The sequence below is a fragment of the Ips typographus genome, linkage group LG6 (assembly GCF_016097725.1).
Source record: "Ips typographus isolate SLU linkage group LG6, UJ_Ityp_2.0, whole genome shotgun sequence".
Classification (NCBI taxonomy): domain Eukaryota; kingdom Metazoa; phylum Arthropoda; class Insecta; order Coleoptera; family Curculionidae; genus Ips; species Ips typographus.
This window is the reverse complement of record NC_138427.1, coordinates 11,580,946-11,605,073: the sequence shown is the minus strand read 5'-3', so window position 1 is coordinate 11,605,073 and position 24,128 is coordinate 11,580,946. Positions and strand designations below refer to the sequence as shown.

Below are 24,128 nucleotides of genomic sequence, written 5' to 3'. Positions count from 1 at the left end.
AAAGTTGAAACTTTAACGTTTCGGTAAAGTAGTAGCTGACGTAGTCAGTTTCGCTGCACCAAACTTGACAAAAAGTGTTTATAAAGTTCAACATTTTTATATTTTAAATCCCAGTTGCAATTTGCGTATTTTGCCCTCCTCAAAGCAACTACGCAATTTAAAAAAGTCGCTTTGATATTTTACTCTCGCGCAGTCTAGACAAACTTCTTTCTAATTTGCTCGAAGCATATTTGCTGAAATTCAACCAAAATTCTGACTGATGACTAGAACAGTTATTAGACCATAAAAGCTGTCCCGGCACGTAAAAATTACGTAAAAACTGTAATAAAATTCCCGGAAAGGGTGTAGAAACGTGGGAGTTGCACATATATAACGACACAATATACTTTCCTTGACGTGTCAACTCTCTATCCGCGTTGAAAACCCAATATAGCTCACAGCAATAGATGTTCTGAATCCAGATGAAACTCAATAGTGATAGCGCCGAACTGTTAACTTAAAAGAACATTGCCTTCGGGACGATACGAGGGAGAAAAAACCGTCTCCCGGACTCTTTTACTAAAAGTGGAAAATTCTCGGATAGTTGATTAAAACCGTATCTCGAGCGCCACATTAATATTCCGCGGAAAATCGCCTTCGGTAATTTTGAACTATCTAACCGCTTCGTCTTTAGTGCAACAACAGAATTGAGATTTATGGAAATTGCGTTTTCCTGATGGTCTTAAAATGTCAAAGGGGTCAAAGCTGAAATACGTCGAGACGTATTCAAAATTAAGGTTAACTAAAAACCTTAATTAACTCTCTCTTTAAGACTGTAATATCAAACAGGAAAATGTTGTTTTGCTACTTCCGGATCAGACGGGAAAAGGTTAAGGGTGAATTGTTTACTCTTTGCAAAATTAAAGCTTACTACAGGCACTAATACACAGGAATTTTATTAAGTTTTTTTATCTTGCAGATCTTTCAACCAAATTTAAGTAGAGACACTGTAAGTGTAAAGACACTATTAGTTATCTTTTTTTTAGTAAAAATCTAAGTCATTACTACTACTTGATTTTTGCCCCAATGTCACATTTTATTATCAATTATTCTTTTTATGCCTTTTCACCTTTTGAGGCCTAAAAACGTTAATCAAACTAGTCGAAACTTTATACAAAACAAAGAGAACGGTTAGTAACACTATTAAAAATACAAATAGAACATCTAAAAGTAGATATTCTGTCAAACTGACGTCAGCTAGGGCGCTTCGAAGATGTGGAGCACCTCCATGCCGAAGAACGTACTCTGTCCACCACACCACCTTTTCCAATCCGACCATAGGCTGATCAAAGGCAATGCTTCGCACATCCTCAATTCTCTTTTTGTAGCTGCATGAAACGTTTCGTAGTTTGGTGGTTTCATCAGGTTTGCTGTACTCACCTGGAATCTTCGGCCACTGTGACGATGGCCTTTTTGAAATCTTGGACGTTCAAAGTCGTCCAGTCCAGTTTTTTGGCGATGCCCATCTGCACCAACCGGTCCAAGTTAGCGAACTGATCGGATAATTTGGGAATTCCGACCATGGGTACAGTCCTGGATATTGCTTCTTCAATGGACTGCAAACCACCCTGAGTTACAAAAACCTTTAGATTAGGATGGTCTGAAATTTAAACCAAATTAATTTCTTTACAAACTACTTAAAAAACAGGTAGTTTACTTAAAATATCTTGTTGCTGGAACCATTTTCTTGTAATGACGTTTGAACCTTGAAACTTTGGGATTTCGTCAGTTTCCCATTTCCATAGAACAGTGTAAGGTAAGTTTGACACGGTCTGCACTATGATGTTGACTAATTCCGGGCCTAAACTGGAACTTTTCACGTTTGAACCAAAACTCACGTAAACGGCACCGTTGGTGGCTTTGTCCAAAACTTCTTGCAAATTCTATGTAAATGGCATTTCTTTGTTTAATGTTTTAAGTTTTGAAATGATTATACAGGGTATCCAAGAGAAGAATAACAATATACATGATAGGTTTTTGAAAATGTTTGGCATTTTCGTTTATAATGATTGTTGAAGTTATTTCAAATCATACGATAAAGCTAAAAATATTTTTTTGATTGCACCTTTTCAAGCTCTACAAGGTAGCGTTTAAAAAATAAGAATTACAAAATACAATAGTTGTACAATAATAATACAAAAGTTGATGATGAGTTTCTAAGAAACAAAACGCTGGCACAAATATTCGTAAACGTTAAATTGTGAAGATTCAAAAGGAAAAATAAAAAATCATTTTTAGTTTTTGATATGATTCAAAAATAATATGCAAAATGCAAAATAATTTTTATAAACGTCACGTATATGGCTTTTTGGAGATTCTCATGCAATACATTCTTATACACCCTGTATATTAGAGAAGAAACTTACTGGTTCTAGGGTTCCGGGCGGTTTAACGTGAAGGAACCCAATTGGAACAAAATTGGCAGGTTGCGGCCTACATGGAGCAGTAAAATAAATCGAACTGCTCATCACCAAACTGACATTCTTGACAGATTCGGTCACCGACGGTAATCCATCACCAAAGTATTGTTTCACCAAGTTATCGGTTCTAGGCACCAACACTTGACTGTAGAACCATTTCGACCAAATCACTAAAAACACATTTTCGACTTTTTGCCATAAACTTAAACTCATACAGGATGGAATGATGAAATCGCCGTATAAACCTGGATGAACTGGACTGCCCGTCTCCGTGTGGCTGTACAAAAAGAGATCGGTGGTGGTTAATCCAATAATAGGGGCTTGAAACACGGTACCCAACGCGTAAACTAGAGGATGGTACATTTCGACGATCACCAGGTCAAATTTGTGAGGTTGTCGCCATAGGTTTGCCACCACGTCCTTGGTGAAGATTTGGTGAAGAACTTGTTCCATAGCAATGTGCAAATCAGACAGAAGAATCGGGTACCAGCAGTCCATTAAAGTAATGAAATTATTGACCTTCTCGTATACAAAACTCACGTCTATCACTGTTAAATTCGTTAGTGAAGGGTCTTTTAAGGGATTTGGAGTGATCCAAGTGACTTGATGGCCCTTAAGGGACAACTCCTTGGATGTAGCTTGAAAAGCTTGCTGATGGCTCACCGAAGGCACATGCGAAAACACTAAAATATTTGCACATAATGTTACACTTAGAAACGGTAAAATCACAATCACTAAACGTAGAAGGACCATCATGTGTGTTAAAGAAATGAATAAATTTTGTATAACTATATCACTATACTACACTTGCAGATAACCTAAATTTTTGTCAAAAATTGTTTATATCCAAATTCCGTCGAAACTGTACCAAAATCGATAAAAACCAGTCAACACGTGAAACTATACAATTTTTTTTATGCAGCATCACTATCTAAATTGTTTCATCATTATCGTTTCAGGGACAAAGTTATTAAGTAATTTGATTACACGAATACGGTAAAATAAAATTTTCTGTTTATACAAGATGATAATATTCTACTTAAGAGGAAAGTATCACAGTAGTTTTAGCGTATTGACTGACGGTGATAAACAGGTTTAATTCAAGTGAAATTCCTTTCACAGTCCAACGAACCAGAACGACCGCAATTGACCATTTATCACAAAGATAAAAATAAATGGTCAAACATAATCGTTAACCTTTTTGTTCATCTGGCAATAAAATAACGTGAAAAGAAAGCGTAATTAAGGATAGAGCATCGCAGGCAGACTGTATAATTTTAATTTGTTCAACCCCTTTAGTTCACCCCCGCTTCACCCTCGAATGCTTCTTATTTCCTATTCGCTGTCCTGTATTTATTCCCGTTGCGCAAATTATACAAGCCCGGCATCGACTTTGAAATATAATCGTATTACCGGTGAGCTTTAAAGTATTTTAATAAGGATATTTGATGCAAATTGCTTTCTGGATTCATTAAATTTTAAGCGACGAATATTGTTTTACAACGGATTTCGTCCCGACGGAGTTTGGATGTTTCCCAAATCCCGCCTAAAGTATATACACAATCCAATCTGTTAGGTAAAACTCCAGGGTGGAAATAACCCCTCCACCCATAACGACAACAACTACAGAACTGGTTGAAATATGAATAAATTTATTTTTAAACTTTTATCGCTTAATGGTTATTAAAGTATTATTCGTGAGATGATTTTGTGACGTTCTATCTCAGACAAAATATGCTTGGATTAGTAATTAAGTAGCGATAATGGGGTTGTCGACCACAAGTGTAATTTAAGATTCAAAGTATAAACTTAATACAGTGTATGCCTTATAATGTGCTGTCAAGTCTTGCTTTTTAATATTAAATCGGCAGTATTTTTATAAAACGCTTGAATTAAATGTTAACATGAACCTGGCACTCCGTAGCTCTTACGGTTACAGAGATCCCAATACATGTAGAAGCAATTTGGGACACACTGTATAGCTAGTTTTTTTTTAAATATAATGATAATTAACTCAACAAACGACCTAGATTCTTAAGGTGGAAGTCAAAAAAACAGATAAAACTTGAACTAATTAAACAAAAATTTTTCAAGGACCAGAGTAAAAAACCCTTTTAATTACGTCCGCCCTTATCTCTTTCTCTTTTTGATGACGTCACGCGATTCTCACCTAGCGACGGCGTAGCACCCTTAATGAGAAAAAATCACCCCCCAGTTTAGCCAGCAGTCTTAGGGTGTCATGCTCATTCGCTTCGGTTAAATTTAACAAATGGCCTCGTGTCATTGACAAGTGGTTCTGGTTAAAATTAACCGCTGTTTATACGAAAAAAAAGGAAAAATTCCGGGGCGTCTCTCTATTAGTTCTTGATTAAGTCGACCTGGTATTAAGTCCCAAGCACGCAACAGGAACTGTTTATAGATTTAAGATTGGCCGAGGCAGGCTGTTTAGCTAAAAATAACGGGGTAAATTGCTCTGAAATTACCCCCCAATTTAATTCTATATGGGGAAGTATTCGTGGTTGTGTGTGTGCGGACTTTTTGAAGATTCCGGGATAAAACCTTCAATTTCCAAACTGTCGGCTAATTAAAACCGCTAAAGCAATTACTGTTGTGCATAATTAGTTCAAGTAGGGCAAATGCGCATTCAGCGTAAATGTAGGCCAACAATAATAGAGCCTCTAACTTTAACTTAACTTAATTAAATCACCTTTTACTATTTTAAAGTGCACCATAATCTAGTTTAACCAGTTTCTCTCTGCTTTTCATAACAATCGCGGTAGGGTGAGCGAAAATAACACTTTGGTCAAATTATTCATTGAGTTCTATTTTCGGAGACATTTCCGTAGGTGAACCTTATATAGAAGAGTGAAAAGTTATTTTCGAACTTGGAGTCAAAGGGACTCGTTCCCTTTATGCGTCTATACGTTCTAAATTTATATCGACACTGAAAAATTAATAAAAGAAGCATAAAGATCTCACTTCCCTTATCACAAGTTAAATAAGAGGGAAACTTAATGATAAAAGAGACTTTCAAAAAGTGAAAATTGGTTTGAAATTAAACTCAACGTCAAAAAGATAATTTTCCGCTCTTTAACCAAGAATTAAATTATTCAACCAGCTCTCGTGCATTACGACATGGAAAATCAGGAAATTAGTAAAGCCCTTAGGATGCTTCCACGAGTATAAAGTTAAGAGCAAAATGGATTTAAACGTTTTCCGTTTTTTAAAAATCATAATTTTTACCCCCGTTTGTTTTAGACAGTATAAATAGCCAAACAAGTGGAAATTCGGTTCTTTATTTAGTTTTAGTTGGTTCAAACGTTTATTATTCACCGAACCGTCAATCGATCGGTATTAATAAATTTATTTTTAGGTTAGAACTGTAAATATTTTTGTTCCAATTAAAAAAATGCTTAATCATCCCGGCAAAATAACCTTTCGTTCAATTTTCTCTCTAGAATTTAATTTTCATCGACGTTACGGAATTTTTAAGTGTTTCAAACGTGAGGGTGGGTGGTCACAGCAATTTGAAAAGGTCATCGATTCAGAAAAGTATTTTATTGGGAAAATGTGCAATTTTTATTTTGCTCCAGAAGGGTTCACAGCAAAGGGTATATTTATGTCAAAGGACCTCAAATTAGGTGAAATAAGCACAAAAAAAGCACTTTAAAATAAATAAAAATTAAACTGGCACATTTTTGGTCAAAAGTGCAATTTTGTAAATTTTTTATTTTGTCCCAGAAGGGTTCCAATGCACAGCAAAGGGCACATTTATACCAAAGGACCTAAATTAGGTAAAAAAGCCAAAAAAAAATTAAATTAACGCATTTTTTGGTTTATTTACAAAAACAGAATGTCTATTAATAATTTTTTGGACTTTTTTTTTTCTAAATTTAGCGGTACCGGCAATTAGATTCGACTGACTGAAAATTTAGAATTAATCGTGTACATGAAAAAAAAAATGAAAACAAAAATATGTAATTCGGTTGTTGGCACGAAAAAAATGTAATGCATCGAAAACATATCGAGGTGCCACATTGTATTGTATCCACCTAGAACTTGGATAAAAATAAGCTTGTTTTCATCTATATTTTCTCAAAAGCTATATTTAATAGCGTACCGCTTAATATTTATACGACCCGATTCCGTCTGGACTATGTGTCTTTGCCCAGTTTTAAAAATACTATACGAAACTGATTTTCGGCAGCTGTTTTTCATTTTGCACCGTTGCAAAAACTATTAGTTCCACTTTACTGTGTTAATTTTACTGCAGTACAAACAAAAAGAGAATTAAAGAGAAAGCGTGTGGTTGTTGTGTTTCTCGTGAAGATTAAACTCCTAATGAATTCCCTTCCTAACTTCACAGGCATAATATTAAATTCCGCAGTCGAAATCCGGTTATTCGAGATGCGGAAACACCTGTTATTCCGCTTGTGTGCCTGTCATATATTTTCCAAAAGCACGGGAACGTAATAAAGCTCGGTTTTGTACACACGCATTAAATCAGGGTAAATATTTATGGGAGAAGCACATGAAACACCCCCCAAAAATGTGGCAGATTATTAAGCCCGAAGGGTTCGAAAAGTAACTTTTAACGGCTAGATAAACCCCCGACAGAGAATATCTATCCAGTTTAGGGAACGGGGCATTATATAGATAAAAATAGAAAACGGTGTGCAACAAGTTCGGCCGTTTTCGAGGGAGTTGCTGGGAAAGTTTAGCGATTAATTTTACACGAGCATTGTCTATTTAGAACATCCAGAATTTCCCGGGGGAAGAGTCGCAACAACTTTTTCCGCACTAACGTCACCGCCGAGTTGTCCGTTTTCTGATGGTGTTTTGTTTTTAACTTTCTCCTCCTTTTTCGCGAACCTCCAAATTAGGAGAATGGGAATGGATATTGGAGAACGGCCGAGTTCTTTTATTTTCCTTTCCCGCTCGTCCTTTTTTTCCCGTCCACCACCGAAACACGTATCACCCTCTGTGATAGTTTAGTTGATGAAGACGAAAGGAGGAAAATGTTCTTTACGTGAACACGCATTAAGTGGAGTTTAAGATCTGGTAAACTCAACTAATTTATGTATAAAGTTGCAGAAGGCAGAAATAACAGTTGAAATGATACACAAAATTGTATAGTGTTACGGTAGTCTACATGTGCAACATTTGCGTAAATCACAGAATAGGATAGTTTAAAGAGCATATTGAATGTTCTCGAGTGCTTTAGAGGCAATTGGAAATCTTAGACGGTTCTAGAAATTATTGGATGCTTTTCAATTACCCTGTAGAAGCGCCTACCCATACAGAAGCCTCCTCCTACCCATGCAAAAGCTCCTAGACTATTTTGAAATCCAGAATTGAAAGCTTCTAGACTAGTTGAAAGGAATTTGGAAGCTTTTTACACTTTTCCAGAAGCTTGTGGAAGCTTCTGTGCTGTTTCAGGAGCGTTTGGAAGCTTCTAGACACTGTTGGAAGCTTTTGGCGTTTCTATCTCTTGTTTTTAGACTGCTTCAGCAGCATTTGTAAAGTTTTAGGACAGTTTGAAGAGTTTTGAAAGCTTCTAGACTACTTGAAGAACATTTAAAAGCTTTTAGACTGTTAAAAAAGAAGCCGAAAGCTTCTATATGCTGCTTCAAGGGCATTTGGAATTTAACTACTTCAAAAGTTGCATATGTAAAACAAACAAAAGGGGGCTCATAAATTGGCTTTATGTAGCCCAATTATTAACGGGGCCCGCATCGAAAATGGGCAGTAAACTGTAAATTTCGCACTGGATGAAGGCGCCTGCAATATTTTTATTGGTGTAGGTTTTTTTCTGTAGGTAAGAGGCGCACGTAACTGAATTATCCGAGGCACGGTCGCTTAGGTTAATTTTAAACCCGCAAACTAGGAGACATGTATTTATAAAAGAGATTTTGGGGGTTATTTTAGGAATCCAGTTGATCATATGCTGAAAACTGAACAGTGGATCAAACTTTGCAATCGCGGAGACGAAACTTATAATGAGAAACCTGTTGTTTCTTACCTTTGTCTATTACCCACTTTATCATTGTTTTTTGCAAAATTTTGCCAATCCCAGTTAACGTGAAACTGGTAATATTTAATGCAAAGCCATGCTTCAACCATATACATATAACAGGCAAGGGTCTCTTTATGTAAACGCCATTTTTGAAAAATTTCAGTATGTGCCAATTTGACTTATAGAAATTTTTAAAATGTGTAATTTTAGTATCACTTGGAATTTTGGAAAAAGATCATTTTTGCCAATACAAACAACCAAAGCACACTGCGCATCCTACGCGTCGCCTAAGGCACTTGACACTCGCGTTAACCAGGTCTAGATCCAGACGGTCTGGATTCAGTCACTTCCGATTTGTCCGCCCGGCCACCCAACCATGAGCGGTCCGTTCAAACGTAGGTCTTCACTGAAGGCGTTGCCGCCCATCGCTTTTTCGGACATCCGTCGGTCGTCCACCAGGCGGCATTCGTCCATTGCCCTCCCTGGGCGGGTCAACCAGCCCCAGGAAATCCCGTGGGACGTCCTGGATCGGTGCATTCTGCCGGTCATTTGTTGTCACGGTGCCGCGTTCACTTTGAGCAACGTGCTCAACGCTCTGCAAATTTCTCAGGTCACCACCTTCACCTTGTTCACGTTCATTACCATTTTTGTCTTAGGGTTAGTTTTCTTTTATCACAACTTAAAGGTAAGTCGTCATTGGTAGTACTAGTTAAGTCTAGTTTAAGCAAAAGTTATTTACACTCACATTACAGGTTTTTGCTCTGGCTCTCAAACCAAACCTTAACATGACTGTATATTGTACTTTCCAAAAAATACGTGCTTTGATTAGAAAATTGCTTACCCAAAAAAGTGATTATGGAGTGGACAAAGAAAAGTGGAATGACTGAGTAGATTGTGATTGGTCAAAAGCAAGCTGGAAGCTACTTTTTTGACCAATCACAAATGATCAACACGCAAAGGCTGCATTTAGGATAATACTAATTATAATATCCAACCGCCCACTTGAAAGATATACTAAACTTATGACATGTGGTTAGCATAATTCTGTTGGTATTAGCGATGTAACAGGCTCCATTCGATTTTTTAGTATTCTGACGTAAATTTGCTATTTTTAAGCCTGAATCCCGAGTGGAAATTCGTTTTTAATACGACGGCTTTCTAAATTGAAGACTGATTAATGATTAAGAAACTTTCCAATTTACGATTATTATAATTTTTGCAATATCATTATTTTTAATTTTAAATTAACAAGTCAATATTGAATAACTTACAGAGTACTTTATGTCGGGTAGACAACCAAACTTACACAAGAAGTAATAATGTGTTGCCTATAGTCATCAAACACTCAATTTTTTTAAGGGCCTGTACTTTCACCTTAGAAATTATTCTTAGGATAATTTCTATAGAAATGACGGAATTGACCAATAGCAGCGTCTGATTTCACGGTTTCCATAGATATTATCCTTTAGACAAACGAGGTGTCTTACCTTTATAATAAAGTGGGTGGTTTTCTAAAATCAGTTTCTTCTTAAAAACCAGTTTTATTCGTTTTAAACTGCTTTAACTACTCCCACAACTGGATTGAAACATTAACTCTTCAGTTTTTCTCTTATTAATTAATTTTCTTCCTACATAGTGTCAGAGCCAACAATTTCCCAGCTTGACTACTTGATAGTCCTCTATTTTCTACCGTCCTTGTTTACTCAAGTAATATAATTTTCACCTTCTGGATATTAAAACGGTCAGGAATGTAAACGGTCGCTTACACGTTTTGGCAATGATTACTGAAAGTTTGATTTATCGAAACGTTTAAAAAGCATGGATAAAATAATAATTATTTATAAATATAGACTCTGTGAATTTCCTCCAAGGTGTGGTTTTGGCAATGAAACCAACTAAAACCAAAATCGGTTTTCATTTCAGCCTAGTCGCTAAACGTAGCTTGTTCAATTACCGTTGATATTAGCTACCTCATGCTGATCAAACAATATTGCTTTGTCCTCTCAGTTATATACCTTTATCGTCTTTGAACACTGTGGGCGTACAATGCTTGTAACATAAATTAAGGGCGCAGATTTCTCCGGGAATGTAATACTGTAAAATTAAATTACCCCGAACCGGTAAGAATATCTCTTGTCTTCATTACGAAATAGACGAGGTTAGCTTACCTTCAGGAATTACTAAGGAACGGAAGGATGTGTAATCGAAACTGCCACAAATTCCGCTCATCTTCGTATATACCAAGCAATTTTGTAGACTGCGTATTTCGAATTTTTTTCCATCATTCCAAGGGGAACAAAAAAGTTTCCAGTATTCGTATTTACCAGTTTTCTCAGTATTGCGGACATTTTTGAGGCTTTGGTTTGTAGTTGGGAAAAATTCCTTACTTTTTCTTTCATTCCAGCCTATTTGAGATGATTAGCACAATTGTTTAGGGTAAGTTGGGGCAAGACTGCACGGAGTTTCAGATTTAACAATGTTTATTGTTTCAACTTAAATTATAATTTAAATTTTACACGTTTTAAACCAGAGAATGTCAATAATGTTTGTCTTTATCAAACAATGTTTATATAGAAAGAGGTATTTTCGAACAACCTAAAACACTCTGTACGTGCATTTTATGGCTGTCGTTCAAATTTACCCCCGAGCAACTCTTAACCCAACATCTTTCTTGGAATTTGTGTAATTAAATTTAACAATCCACGTATGGTATTTTCTTGTAAAACTTTGCTTTAAGACATTCTTGTGAGTGCACCGGACAAACTAAGTCTAATTAGTTTGTTTTTCTAATAAAATCGTATTAATGCGAATAGTTTCAGTTTATTGTATTTGAAATGGAGAATGTCCTGGAATTGTTATTGTATGTCATGTATTTTATACGTCTAATTTGTAAGGCTAGTCAAACGGTGTGTTTAAACTTAACAGAGTTGCATTCGGGTTTCTGTCTACAAAAGAAGGAAAAACGTGATTTATTTAAGAAGCTTGAGAAGCTTTTACCGGTCTCTTACCTGTTTTTCCGGTTTGTGCAAGAAAACGGTACGAACAGTTGCATTTTTTCGGTCTACAATAAAAACATCATTAAATAGAGTGATGAGGAAAATGAGTTTTCAAATTTTTTTTTTAATTTTTTGACAGCAATTTAGCGCAGCCAGGAGTTGTTTCAATGTTATTTTTAAGAAGATTAAAATTAAGTTAATTCCTCCATTGCCTTTAAACTCCTAACCTAACCTAACTTGTATAATTTTAATCAATCACTTGTGTGTGTTCAGGGAGACGCTTAAAGCACTCCCTGTGACGTCATCATTACACAGCTTATCATGTGACTATACTGTTTGCAAATGGCGTGTTACGAAACCCGTTGTCAACTGACGTCACAGAAAGTGCTTTAAGCGTCTTGCTGAACGCTAGCGACAAATCTGGCAACTTCTCGATTAGGGAGACAACGTGGAAAAAATTCAATTTGGATGTTCTTAAGTACGAAACTCGGCGGTGAAATAAATTTATTTACGAGCCGGGGGACATTAAAAAGATCAAAAAGTCGAAAACGGAGCTTATTTGCGGTCATTTTACTACCCGACTGGCTCATAAAAATTTAACGTATATTTTTAAGTTCAATTTATAAAAAAGGAAACGCGAGTGTTTATGGGCCGCATTAGGTTTACGATGTTTACACCTGTGGAATATTTTTAACCCATACACACAGGTTAAGTAGACAGGCAGGTGAAAACGTTCCTCATCGCTTCGTTGATGAATGATACGGAGGGCTTTCATATTACGTGTGTAGGTGGAGGTCATAAGGGAAATTAAAAAATGTGTCCGAGCAATGATATTATTATTTGTGTCAGGACACCATTTTATAGTTTTTCAGCAATGTCGACTACCTATTTTTATTTTATGACAGTTGGTCACGTGATCCAGATTGCTATTATTTAAACTAATTAATTTCAGATAACAGCGGCAGGAAAAGCGGTCCTGATAACGGGATGCGATTCCCGGATAGGCAGCGCCCTCGCTCGTCACTTGGACGAACAGGGATTTACGGTGTTTGCGGGATTCCAGGACGCTGCCGACAATCCATTAGTGGAGGAATTGAAGGAAGTTTGCTCTGCCAGGCTGCACGTGTTACAATTGGACGTCACGAACGAGACGCAAATACTGGCGGCGTCGTTGAGCGTCGTCGAGAATTTGCCAGATGGCGCTCACGGTCTTTGGGCGGTCGTGAATGCCGCCTCTTGGGTGGCATTAGGTGAAATCGAATGGATACCACCTCAGGTAATTCTGATTTGTGTATTATTTAATTAATGTTGTTTAACACATTAATGTCACATTAAGTCAATAATATTAATTAACCCTATACTATACGAGGAAACTTTCTAAATACATCCAACGTGAAATATACGAGTCTCAAAAGAACCAACTTAACCTATTTGGGACGCGATTGTGCCCTCTGGGATGCATTAAACCCAGTTTTTAACTCTAGTGTAATACTTTGTTGATTTATAATCCCCTTTCCAAATTAAGGGCACCAAATTTATTTCAGGTTTAATGCAACTAAAATTTTGTTGGGCAGTTAGAACAATATATGCGTTCGAAATTGTTAAATTCGGTTAGCGCCAAAATAACATTACAAGGTATTTTGGTTTTGGCTTATATTCGCTCTAGGCGGGTTTGTAATGGATTCATTTATTTTTCAATGATAAAAAAAATTGTTTTAGAATTTTCATGCTAAATTTGTGTAATAATTAGTTACCAAATAGTAACAAGCACACTTGGTGCCTTAACGCGGTTTTCTGCAAGAGATTTTCGCAAAATTCCTTGTTCAGTGGTCTTTTGATTAATGGTTGTGGCCTTACATGTTTCCGGTTGTGATTTATAGTTGCTTACCGAAACTTGGTCCGAATAATAGTTTTTTCGACAAATTGTACAGTTTACAAAGGTACAAAATTTGATTGGTTTAGGATTGAATTAGCAATATACAGGTGTGGTAAATCCAAAAGCGACCATAGGAAAACCGTGTGACGGACAGAGAAACGTAGGTAATTGCATGCGCGGGAGAAAGACAAAAAACGAAAAAAATATCAATGGTCGTACTCCGCTGGTACTCGTATGGTCGCTTTTGGATTTACCAAACGTCTACGTCAGAATTTGTTAATATTGAAAATTTCCAATTTAACTCAACTTTGTTAAATGTTCCAAAATACTTTTCAAGCCAGTACAACGTTGCCAAATTTTACTAGGTGATCAAAAAAGCAACCGAAATCAACTTTCTGGGACCAACCAGAGTGACACAAATAATGCTCCCGCTAGTTCGTAGAGCGCACGGCCGCATCGTTTACATGACCTCAGGACTAAGCAGGGTAGCCGATCCGGTACGAGGAATCCATTGCGGATTATTGGCCGCCATCGAAGCCCAAGCCGAATGTTTGAGGAAGGAATTGAGGTGGGTTAGCCCCCTCAAAACCACCGGCTAAGCTATAGCGATTGAGTTTTTGCAGGTCTCGTTGTGTCGACGTCGTCGTTGTGGCACCTGGTGAACTGACCTCGGGCAATACCTGGGTGTCGGACCAATTGATTCTCAGCCAGGCCAAGGATATGTGGAAGCAACTGTGTCAGGAACAGAAGCTGGAGTACGGCGAAAAGTATTTTGAGACTGCGATTCGAAGCCTGGAAAAGTACTCCAAATCACCGGTAAGTTTGTTTGGCAACAATGCCAAATATATGTCAAACCATCTTTTAGTGTTATGGTAAAGTAACTTTCTTGACAGCTGTCAGTTTAACGCTCATGTTAAGTCTACATCCAGTCTACTACCAATCACAAAATACGAACAGAGAGTTAATGCAGTCCTAAATAGTTTCTGATTGACAACTGTCTATAATGTGTTACTTTTGACAGTTAATTCAGCGACGTTGTCACATTTTCGCAAAAACTTAGTGCATCATTAAAGTGTACGTAATCAACTCTAAAACAGCAGGTTTACAATCTGTGAATAAATTATGTTTGACTGACAAATCTCTATCTAAACAGAGTTTAAATATTAAAGAGGCATTCTGGCTGACATGTGTAACTATCCTGCCACCTGGAGATTGTTCCCGTTTGTATATTTTAATATTTTATGCTGACCACACCACAGTCAAGATAGGACATATAAATGGTGGATGGCCTCTGGGGGAAAAACTGAATAAAACATTGCATCAATATAGGAAAAAATGTTTATCTTTCAAAGGTTCGCTGTTTCAGTACATTTGATTCTGGATAAAGGTGGCGTTCCTAAACCGACTGCGGAGCTGAAACAAAAGACAAAAACTTTCGAAAAACACGTTTCATTCTAGTAAATTGCATTTCCAAGTTTATGTGAAATATTACAGCGGAGCGGGAAAAATCGACCCGTCATTCGCAGTTTCCGGAAACATAAATAGCCCTGGTCTAGTCCGGCACGTAAAGTGGAGGCTCTTCCCCCCGCGAACCCCTGGAAAATAATTGAAATTTATTTTTTCTCTACTTACGATCATTCGACGGCGTTTGTCTTCGGCAGTAGCAAAATTTAAAGCTTCCTGAGGCCAATAACAGTGGTAATACCATCTGGTACGGTTTGGCTCGTAAAACAGCTGAGGTCCCCTTGGACAGTAGTCGTGATACAGTTTACTGTATTCAGGGTACGTGTAATATTTATGACCGTAACGGTCGTGGTGGATTTGCAGGACCATGTCTTACTCTGCAAGAGAATCGTAAAATATATGTATAGGCCTTAGTACAGTAGTAAAATTTGTTATTACAGTTTTATGTCTGATAAAAAATTTAGTACAACTAAAGGTTGCTAAGAAAGTTTTCTTGTGTCCTAAATTGCAATTTTTCAACTTTATTAATGCATTCAACTTAAAACTCACCTTCTCTAAAGAAATTTCTTTACCCTACGTTATCCACAAAGCTTACTCACTTAATGAAACCTAATTATTTATAGAGAAGAATGAGAATCAAAATGGTGACCCACTCTATGCCTATTTTTAAATCTGGGCCGGATTAATTTGGCAGTGACAATTTGACATTGTATTTAAAATTCTAGCTCCATAAAATAGGTGATCATAAATTATAGTAGCAAAGAGGTCAACTCGATGAATAACGGCCTTTTCAGGGACGACAAAAACTAGCTTTAATGCCACACGTTCCGCAAGTCGACCCAATTTGATATTTTTAGCAAAATTTGTTAAGTACTTACCGTACATATGTTGCGGTTACAATTGTTAACAAACGCACCGTTTTACGGAATTTCAAGCTTCACTAACCTACACCGACATTTTCGACGGGCATATAAGCTCAAAAAGTTGATTCTCTGCCAAAAAATGTATTTACGATGAATTGTTTATTTTTCCAAAAATGAGTCAGTGCCACACAATTTTCAAGCAAAATTATTACACCGTTGCTATATTTTCGGTATTTTTTTAAGGAAACCGACTTGACTCCAGTACTAAAAGCCCTAAATGATGCCGTAACTAGGACTTTCCCCATGATTAAGTACACGCCCATTTCCAGACAGGAGAAAATCAAAGCTTTTGTCGCCGATTACTTTCCTAGGCCTGTATACGATATGATTTACGCATAATTTTCATAAATTGTTTGCTTGTGTAGCGCTAGAATCGAAGGTAATTTCAGAAAACACGGTAACTTGTAATTTTCCTTAGTTTTTACATATTATGCACAATGTTCTTATAGTTTTGTTAAGTTTTAAATGCGTTTGTTGCAATGCAATTGTTAGCTTACAGTTATCGAATTGTTAACATTTTTGTTAATATAATTTTACGGTAGTTTTTCTGTTTGTTTTAATTTTGTCAATTGTCAGATATAAAGGGATTAATCCCTAAAGAAACTACCCTACCTAGCAGAGGTATATTAATTTAACACCACATAACCTTATAAGAATAAATTAAACAAAACATTCTACAACAACTATCTTTAATAATATCCTTCAACCGTTTATTACAAGTACATCAAAGTTAATATAATAAACCGTGTGTGTGTGTATATGAATATAATGTAACCGTATATAAATTAAGGAATGCAAAAAGTTAAATACTTTTTTTTTTAAGTGTATATAATTGAAAAAACAAGCCACTATAGGGCGGTAAGTGCTGATTTACGTCACTAAGAATTATAAATTTTTTGATTTTCGGTTGTCCTCAGTGTTTTTCGCATATAAAATCACTGGCGCTAACCGCAGACCTAGCAAACTAAAAGGGACAACTGTTATTAGTGAAATCGATCAAAATTCCTGTATGCACTTTATTAACCTTACGTTTAGAATGAATGACTTAATTATCACAGCAAGAAACAACCCAATTCCTAAATCATATAATCACTAATAATCTCATCCCATCAATACACAATCAGTTTGTTGTCATGTTTGAATTGTCTGGCAGCTTTTGTGTTTTTTAGGTAAAAAATTTCGTTGTTACAAATATGACAACAATTTTTCCTGTTAATATAGTTTATACGTATGGTTGCATAAAAATGTACGTACAATATTAGGAAAGGGTTAGAGGATGATGTGAGTGTGTGTGTGATACAAGTGCTAAACTCTATGTCGGATAATTTGCAACCGAAACCGAATCATAAATCACCCCTGAACGTATAAAATGGCTTTAAGAAACTCCCCCAAGAAGACTTCATCATTCTGCCTTCTTTCATCCATTAATTCCGGCAGCCACCTGCACAGATGAATGGGTTCCAGTAATGGACTATTTTATTAAAGGTAATTAATTACTTTACCATCAAATATCAGACACAAGAAATGGTATAAAGGAAATATTAAACTGACAGATAATATGTTGTTGGCGAATACGTTTCATTGATTCGGTCACAAATTGTACTCTACAATTCCGTCCTTTAATCATTACAATAGGTATACAGTGGTGATACAAATGATGTACATATTACGTTATTTCGTACATAAATACGTGTCGAAAGTATCTAAGGTGTTCACTTTGTGAATTTTTTTAGATTTGATGCGTTTTGAGCAAATTCTTAGTTTTGATGACGCCCTTGCATCGTCGGTTACAACTTTATTGGCAATTCCTCAGTCTTACGGTTAGTTTTTCTGGTGTTTGGTAATAACCACCTGAAAAAAGTTAAAGATTGATGAACAACAAAAACTAACTATACAAGACTTGACTATTCAAAGATGAACAAGAAATTAAGATTTCCGACCTTAAAAAAATTTGGATCTTTTACCCTTCTCCAAGACACTATTTAAAGAAATAAGCTCTCTATATTAAATAATATGCTTGCAAACTTAGTATGTAGATAATAACTAAACTATACAACTTACATTACAAAAGGTTTTTCGTACAAAGGTAGAACATCAAGTGCGGGAATAAAAATTTCCAAAAATCACTCAATTGGCCTCCGACTCGGCAGCCTCCTTCTCCTGGTACAGTCTTAACAAATCCATAGCGTCCTGGGCCTGACGTTTCTCGCACAAGAACCGTCCGGAAGCCTCCTTCAGCTGATCCAGAAAAATCTTGTCTGGATAGGTGAGATCGGCCAACGATTCCGGATCCATGTCGCTCAGCAGTTCCAGTTCAGGTCCGCCCAACAGCGACAAATGGCACAAATTCGTTTTTAAACGTCCGACCAAACCGGCCAGCTCGTCCGCCCCCTTGTTCGCATCATCCACCTGATCTCTGCTGATATTGCACGTCGGATATGCCGGCGTCCAACTCTGATTGCCTGTCAATATCATCAGGCTGGTATTTGGGTCCAAAGTGGCGAAATACTCTTCGTCGTCGATTTCCGTGCCGTCGGCCTCCAGCACCACCGTGAACTTATTGTCCGTCACTTCCTCCAGTTTTTCTTGCACTTTTAAGGTTAGATCTTCAAGGGTTGTGGCGACCACCCCTTTACGGACCTCGCGGCTACTATTGCATATTTTGAAGGGTTTTTGCGTTTTTTGCGGACTTTCCGACTCCATGGTGGATTCGGGCGCGACGTTCACACGATCCCGCTACCTAAAACGACAAACAAACAATGATAATGGGTTTGCACTTTCATGAGTCGCGCTGAATGTGTTGTATGATATCGTGGGTCGGGGGCCTTCGTTACCGACGAGACCGTGTGGAAAGCAGGAAAGGTTACCGCCCTCATTGGCGAGAAATGCGCAAAGTCTGCAGCGCACTTTTGCAGTCTCCCTTTATACCCTTCGTTTCTCTGTTTGGCGCGCGAATTATTCCAGAATTAACTTTTCATCTCCCGTCTTTGTTGGGATTACAAACGATGTAAAAAAGCATAGTTCCAGAAGTTTAATACCGAAGGTCAAGATCATTCCTTGTGCTTCACCAACTGTCAAGATAGATTGGAGTTTGGACTTTGGAGGCCTAAGAACTAAGGCAATAAACTTTTCTAACAAGTTAAAGTCCCATTTATCATCATTTATAAAGTACAATTCAAGGCAAACTTTACTATACGTAAAAAGTGTATTGGACAACAAAAAGTTCTATTAGAATTTTAGAATTACTTTAAGCAGTATTTAAAATTTTGCTTACCCTATGTTTAACTCTCTGTACGACTGTACTGTACGGTGTAGAAATTAAAATGAGTAAAATTATACAAAATTATTAATTTTTAATTTACTATCACTATTATTTTTAAGAATTTAAGGTTAGGAAGCAGGAAGTTTTTGAAGAGACATCTCGTCATCTGTCAAACATCATTACCCGAGTCCAACGTCACAAAGCTTGTGTTTCGCAAGTGTGACATCGTTTATCCTTTTTTATCTGCGTATGTAAGAATAAACAAGAAAATTTTGTTTTCTACTCGAGTATATGATTAGTCTGTTTGACATTTGTTTTGTAGCAGCAGATGATTGTTTTGGTTATTTTATTTTCAAAAATAGAAACAAAAAAATGTACTAAAGAACCCACTTAAAAGTATTCAACAGTTTTAAGTGTAATGATATGATTGTTCAACCTATTGTTCATACGGTTTCAGATAAAGCTCGGTTTTATTCGTAAGTATAAACATAACCGGCAAACTTTATAATGTTATGAAGCAATTTTTATTAGTTAGTCAACAACAACCGGCAAAAATGCCGCGTCCTAGCACAAAAGGCAAATATAGTTTTGGAGACGTTGAACCCAGAGTGAGCATACATAGTGTTCCTTTCTACCTTGGAATTGCTGTGGTAGCAGTTTTGGGTGGTCTGTTTGGAATTGTTTATAATATTGATGGTATTCTACCTGCTCCCTTAAATGTTGCTGATGAGGTAAGTCAAGATTAGTCAAGTCAAAATAATAACACCATTTGGAAATGTTGACTGTTAATTGGACTTGATTAGTCACCCAACATGAGTATACTCAGTATTGCAAATTGCAAGTGTCATGGTCTCTAATGTAGTTGTATCAGAAAAGAAGAAAATAGAGAATATAAAACAGTTGACTTTTCTAAGGGTTTTAGAATTCCTTTTATCATTGTTTTAATGTAATTATCTTAAAAACATGAATCTTAAACTGAATTTGTGGTCTATTTACACAAAACCCATCAGAAAATAGGAACATTTGGTTTGTAATGTAATGTCATTCTTGACAAGTAAAGGGATGTTACATATCAAGGCTGCATTCGTTTTCAAGCATTTTCAAGGATTGTGAATAGTGGGCAACACATTGGTTATTATCCCCACTGATTTTCTGACAGTTTACGGCCGCCATACTGAACGATTTTTGTCTCCCACTTTGGATGCTTCCTTCCTGCTATATTTTTTTTTTCATTGGTAAAAAGCAATAAAAAATCAATAATATGAGCCCCAAATGAGCCATTTTCTTTCGGTTTGTGATTTCCTATCCAAACGCGTTATGGTTCAAAAGTCACGTGATCTCTATCTAAATTTATAATCATGATGTCATGTGATTTTTAGATCAGGACCCTTTTAGATCTGAAATCATGGATCGAAACATTGCAGCTCTTATTGGAGCACTCAAGACAATCAGATTTGTTGTTGGCTTATAAGAACGCGCAAAACTTAAATTTTAAGATTTTTTTACGTTCAGATGGTCAAAAGTACAGCATTAAAAGCTGTGGGGGAACCCATAAATCTTAATTAAAATCGTTTTTCAATTAAATCAACCCTACAGTCTATAAAACAACACACAACACATTTATTAAAACAATTTTTAGCCTAAAAATCCCGATACATTTATTACGGAAAGAGCAGTATGGAACCTGCATAATCTAACCAAAATCGGACCACGGGTGGTAGGCAGCGATGCAAACGAAATCGAGACAGTCGGTTACCTGATTGGCCAGATAAACACAATTAAATTGCAATCCCATTCGAACCAATTCATTGAACAGGACCTGCAAACAACCTCTGGGGCCTACGTTTTAAACTCTGGTAGAGGTTTGATCAATTCTTACAACCAAGTCCAGAACGTCATTGTGAAGCTGAACGGGCAAGAGGGGACGGCATACAGTGTTTTAGTGAATTCCCACTTTGATTCAGTACCCACCAGTCCAGGTTAGTGGTACATATTACGTTACTACGGATAAATAGTTCCGAGCGGGTGTTTAGGTGCCAGTGACGATGGTATTAACGTGGCCGCCATGCTGGAAATTCTCCGTATATTGTCAAAAAGATCGGAGCGTCCTTTGCACAATATCGTGTTTCTTTTCAACGGTGCAGAAGAAACACCTTTACAAGCTTCTCACGGTTTTGTCTCTAAACATAAATGGGCTAAAGAGTGAGAGATTTGAGCTTAAGATTTACTTTGACTGATTATTTTTGTGTATAGGTGCAAGGTGGTTTTGAATTTGGATGCTTGCGGTTCTGGTGGTAAAATTATACTTTTTCAATCTGGGCCGAATACGCCTTGGCTAATCAAATATTACTCCGGTGTTCCCCATCCTTACGGCCAAGTGGCTGGTGAAGAGTTTTTCCAAAGTGGCGTATTACCGTCAGACACGGATTATAGGATATTTAGAGATTACGGAAATTTAGTGGGTCTGGAAATTTGAGAGGAACCGAAAAAATATCGTTATTCTAAGCAACTTTTTCCACTAGGTCTGGATATGGCTTTCATTAAAAACGGATACAGGTACCACACAAAACACGACGGTTTTGGATATATCCCTTTAGGATCGTATCAGCATGTGGGCGACAACGCCCTGTACCTTGTTCGAACTTTGGCCAATGCCCCAGAAGTAGCTGAGGCAGTGCCATCTGAAGGAAGAGCAGTGTACTATGACGTTTTTGGGTGGTTTATGATTTACTACACTGACTTTGTTGGCTCTATTGTTAATGTCCTTGCTGTGATTTTGTCTTTGACTGTCTTTACTTATAGTTTATTCAGCTTCAAACTGGGTGAGTATTTCGAACCACTTTTAATTGTTTTTTATTATTTTCTTCCAAAAAATTGTAGCGTTTTCCAAGCCAGCATTGAAATTTCTGCCCATAGCCACTGGGGCCATACTCGGTAGTTGGACTTTAGCCATATTATTTGTTTATATATTATCTGTAATTCTGGACTTGGTGGGTAGAACAATGTCGTGGTTTACTAACTCTTGGTTGCTGTTTGGACTGTACTCAGTACCAACCATAGGACTGTCAGGGTCTTTACTATTTTTAACCAACCATGAAGTGAGTGTCGCGTCACATTAAGTGAACTTAGTTCTAAAATTGGTTTTATAGAACATTTCCTTAAACATACGATGCCAAATCCAAGCACATTTAGTAAGACTGATTCTGACTGTGATTTTGGCGCTGGGAGTAGCTTTAAGTGTACGAGCGGTTTACGCTTTAATGATTCCGGTTGTGTTCTCCTCTTTGGCTTTTATTGTAATTCACGCGGCTCGGATACACCATTCAGGTTACTACAATTTTGTTTTGCTTTTGAATGAAAACAAGTTTAGATTTTTCCCACAGTTAAAAAATGGCAGCTTGTTTACGTTCTGTTTATGGTGATTCCCATAATGAATCTGATGTATCAAAGCTTAATCACGCTGTCTCTGCTGATCCCTATCACCGGATTTATTGGATCTAATAAAAACCCCGATATTATACTTGGCTTACTTGTAGCGTTCTTTACGATTTTGGTGACATCACCTTTGGTAAGTAAACTTAAATTGGAAAAGTCGTAGTTTAGCATTTTGGCTTTCAAGACTGCACTGACCAACAGTTTAAGAGACGCCAAGTATTACTTCATTGTTTTGGGTTCAATTCTGATACTCACTCTGGTACTGATTTTTACTCCTTTGGGTTTTCCTTATTCTGCCAGTGAAAATTATCCCACACCCCAAAGGCAGTGGATAATGGTAAGTTTAGTGTTTTGTCAAACCAATACATACAGGGTGATTCACGGTAATGGTATATTTAGAAGTATAAAATGGTTAATTTTTCAGCAAAACGGTGGTCTAAACTTTAATTAAATTCTCAAGTCCTGAAAGGTTTGCTGATGTGACCTTTTCTCCTCAGTTAGACAATACTACATGGTTGAAAAGCCCAGAGATAGAAAATGAAAAAAACCTACAGAGTGGTCAATATTTACTAATATTGAGTCGTTCTCTAGATACTTCTAATATACCATCAGCGTGAATCACCATGTCTAATTCCTGCAAGACCACCCTGTATGTCAATTTCTAGTCCCACTTGTACTTCAAAAACACAAACCTAAATTGTAAACGTTTTCAGCATACTTCGAGGAAATTTTTTAACGAAACTGGCGATCTAACCAAAACAGATGCTGGATTTTTCTTCCTAAATTTAGACCGGAACTCGCCCAGAATTCTGAAAAATTTCGTTCCCGATTTGGCTAAAGCCACATCGGTGCACGAGGATTGTGCCAAATACGCTGGATGTGGAATGCCTTTGTCCCATCACAGAATGGTGGAAATTGCGTAAGACTTAAGCTTAAACTTCAAGTTTTAGGTTGTTTTCAATTATTTGTTATTGATAGTGAGTACAGTAGTTGGGTGCCAGCAGAACAGCCTGAGCTACCTGAGCCAGTTGAAATGAATTTTGTGGCTGAAAACATTTCCAGTAATTTAGTCCGCTACAATATTACTGTTACAGGTTTTGTCTTCTAATTACCCCAATAAAAAATAATAGTTAAACTACCTATATCACAGGTCCGGACAGAATGACTGTTTATCTAGTCCCCCAGGTTAAAGTCAACGTGGAGGATATCAGTTTAGTGGGTAAAGTACAACCGTCCACAGTCACGTTCCACGGCCGTTCCATGTACTTTCTATACTACCAAATGGGAAAAGGCAATTCTCAATTTTCTTTTTCGTTCAACGTGTCGGTTCCTGGACAATGGCAAGGTCCGACAGTCAACTTAACAGTGGTGAGGCGGTACGTGCACCCCGATAAAATGCAGAAAACACCGCAATTTCTACAATTGTTGGACAAAATGCCTGACTGGACTGACGTAGTCGCTTGGCTTGGAACCAATTACGTCTATCAGATTTAATCTGGTGATGGGTGAGATATTTTTTTGATGCAATACTCAAATTGACAGAAGCGTTATTGTTTATAGAATAGTCATTGTTTGATTCGAATAGTAATTCTTTGATATTGATTGAATTTATAAATTGTTTTTTAAGACTTTTCAACGGAAATAAAGTTGTTCTATTTATTAGTGAATTATTTATGAACATAGTCAAGCAGTGCCAC

General features: G+C 37.0%; 4 protein-coding genes and 1 long non-coding RNA gene across 6 annotated transcripts; 2 read left to right on the top strand and 3 right to left on the bottom strand.

Annotated features, from left to right (window-relative positions):
* Positions 1–916: 916 nt before the first annotated feature.
* Positions 917–3,535, bottom strand: LOC145730940 (UDP-glycosyltransferase UGT5-like). The gene is made up of 4 exons (XM_081982478.1): positions 2,406–3,535; positions 1,697–1,922; positions 1,420–1,639; positions 917–1,367 (listed from the first exon to the last, which is right to left on the bottom strand). Exons 1-4 carry the CDS (start codon positions 3,213–3,215, stop codon positions 1,082–1,084), a joined length of 1,542 nt encoding a protein of 513 aa, XP_081838604.1. The 5' UTR covers positions 3,216–3,535; the 3' UTR covers positions 917–1,081.
* A 5,282-nt stretch (positions 3,536–8,817) lies between these two features.
* Positions 8,818–16,280, top strand: LOC145730943 (D-beta-hydroxybutyrate dehydrogenase, mitochondrial). Its single transcript, XM_081982481.1, has 5 exons — positions 8,818–9,160; positions 12,424–12,747; positions 13,713–13,915; positions 13,971–14,163; positions 15,918–16,280. Exons 1-5 carry the CDS (start codon positions 8,852–8,854, stop codon positions 16,071–16,073), a joined length of 1,185 nt encoding a protein of 394 aa, XP_081838607.1. The 5' UTR covers positions 8,818–8,851; the 3' UTR covers positions 16,074–16,280.
* On the bottom strand, positions 14,672–15,850 carry LOC145730952 (uncharacterized). Of its 2 annotated transcripts, none has more exons than XR_014178715.1 (3): positions 15,690–15,850; positions 14,980–15,188; positions 14,672–14,760 (listed from the first exon to the last, which is right to left on the bottom strand). It is a non-coding gene; the product is annotated as an uncharacterized LOC145730952 (long non-coding RNA). The 2 variants fall into 2 exon arrangements; XR_014178716.1 differs by lacking the exon at positions 15,690–15,850 and adding an exon at positions 15,361–15,516.
* A 126-nt stretch (positions 16,281–16,406) lies between the features above and the next one.
* Drep1 (DNA fragmentation factor-related protein 1) lies at positions 16,407–19,170 on the bottom strand. The gene is made up of 3 exons (XM_081982485.1): positions 19,009–19,170; positions 17,796–18,474; positions 16,407–17,585 (listed from the first exon to the last, which is right to left on the bottom strand). Exon 2 carries the CDS (start codon positions 18,435–18,437, stop codon positions 17,862–17,864), a length of 576 nt encoding a protein of 191 aa, XP_081838611.1. The 5' UTR covers positions 18,438–18,474; positions 19,009–19,170; the 3' UTR covers positions 16,407–17,585; positions 17,796–17,861.
* A 141-nt stretch (positions 19,171–19,311) lies between these two features.
* LOC145730937 (endoplasmic reticulum metallopeptidase 1-like) lies at positions 19,312–24,090 on the top strand. The gene is made up of 13 exons (XM_081982475.1): positions 19,312–19,472; positions 19,528–19,727; positions 20,636–20,975; positions 21,030–21,198; positions 21,250–21,458; positions 21,519–21,818; positions 21,877–22,094; positions 22,146–22,323; positions 22,380–22,564; positions 22,616–22,768; positions 23,145–23,350; positions 23,410–23,525; positions 23,582–24,090. The coding sequence occupies exons 2-13, from the start codon at positions 19,551–19,553 to the stop codon at positions 23,923–23,925; spliced, it is 2,595 nt and encodes an 864-aa protein (XP_081838601.1). The 5' UTR covers positions 19,312–19,472; positions 19,528–19,550; the 3' UTR covers positions 23,926–24,090.
* Positions 24,091–24,128: the final 38 nt, after the last annotated feature.

Bases quoted from the DNA above. Each gene is read 5' to 3' on its own strand.
- LOC145730940 (XM_081982478.1), bottom strand. From the start codon at position 3,215: ATGATGGTCCTTCTACGTTTAGTGATTGTGATTTTACCGTTTCTAAGT. The intron at 1,923-2,405 runs GTAAGTTTCTTC...CCATTTACATAG, and splicing joins CGCCCGGAACCCTAGAACCA to AATTTGCAAGAAGTTTTGGA. The intron at 1,368-1,419 runs GTGAGTACAGCA...CGTTTCATGCAG, and splicing joins ACAGTGGCCGAAGATTCCAG to CTACAAAAAGAGAATTGAGG.
- LOC145730943 (XM_081982481.1), top strand. From the start codon at position 8,852: ATGAGCGGTCCGTTCAAACGTAGGTCTTCACTGAAGGCGTTGCCGCCC. The intron at 12,748-13,712 runs GTAATTCTGATT...AAATTTTACTAG, and splicing joins TCGAATGGATACCACCTCAG to GTGATCAAAAAAGCAACCGA. The intron at 14,164-15,917 runs GTAAGTTTGTTT...TATTTTTTTAAG, and splicing joins AAAAGTACTCCAAATCACCG to GAAACCGACTTGACTCCAGT.
- Drep1 (XM_081982485.1), bottom strand. From the start codon at position 18,437: ATGGAGTCGGAAAGTCCGCAAAAAACGCAAAAACCCTTCAAAATATGC.
- LOC145730937 (XM_081982475.1), top strand. From the start codon at position 19,551: ATGCCGCGTCCTAGCACAAAAGGCAAATATAGTTTTGGAGACGTTGAA. The intron at 22,324-22,379 runs GTTACTACAATT...TTTTTCCCACAG, and splicing joins GGCTCGGATACACCATTCAG to TTAAAAAATGGCAGCTTGTT. The intron at 22,565-22,615 runs GTAAGTAAACTT...TTGGCTTTCAAG, and splicing joins TTTTGGTGACATCACCTTTG to ACTGCACTGACCAACAGTTT.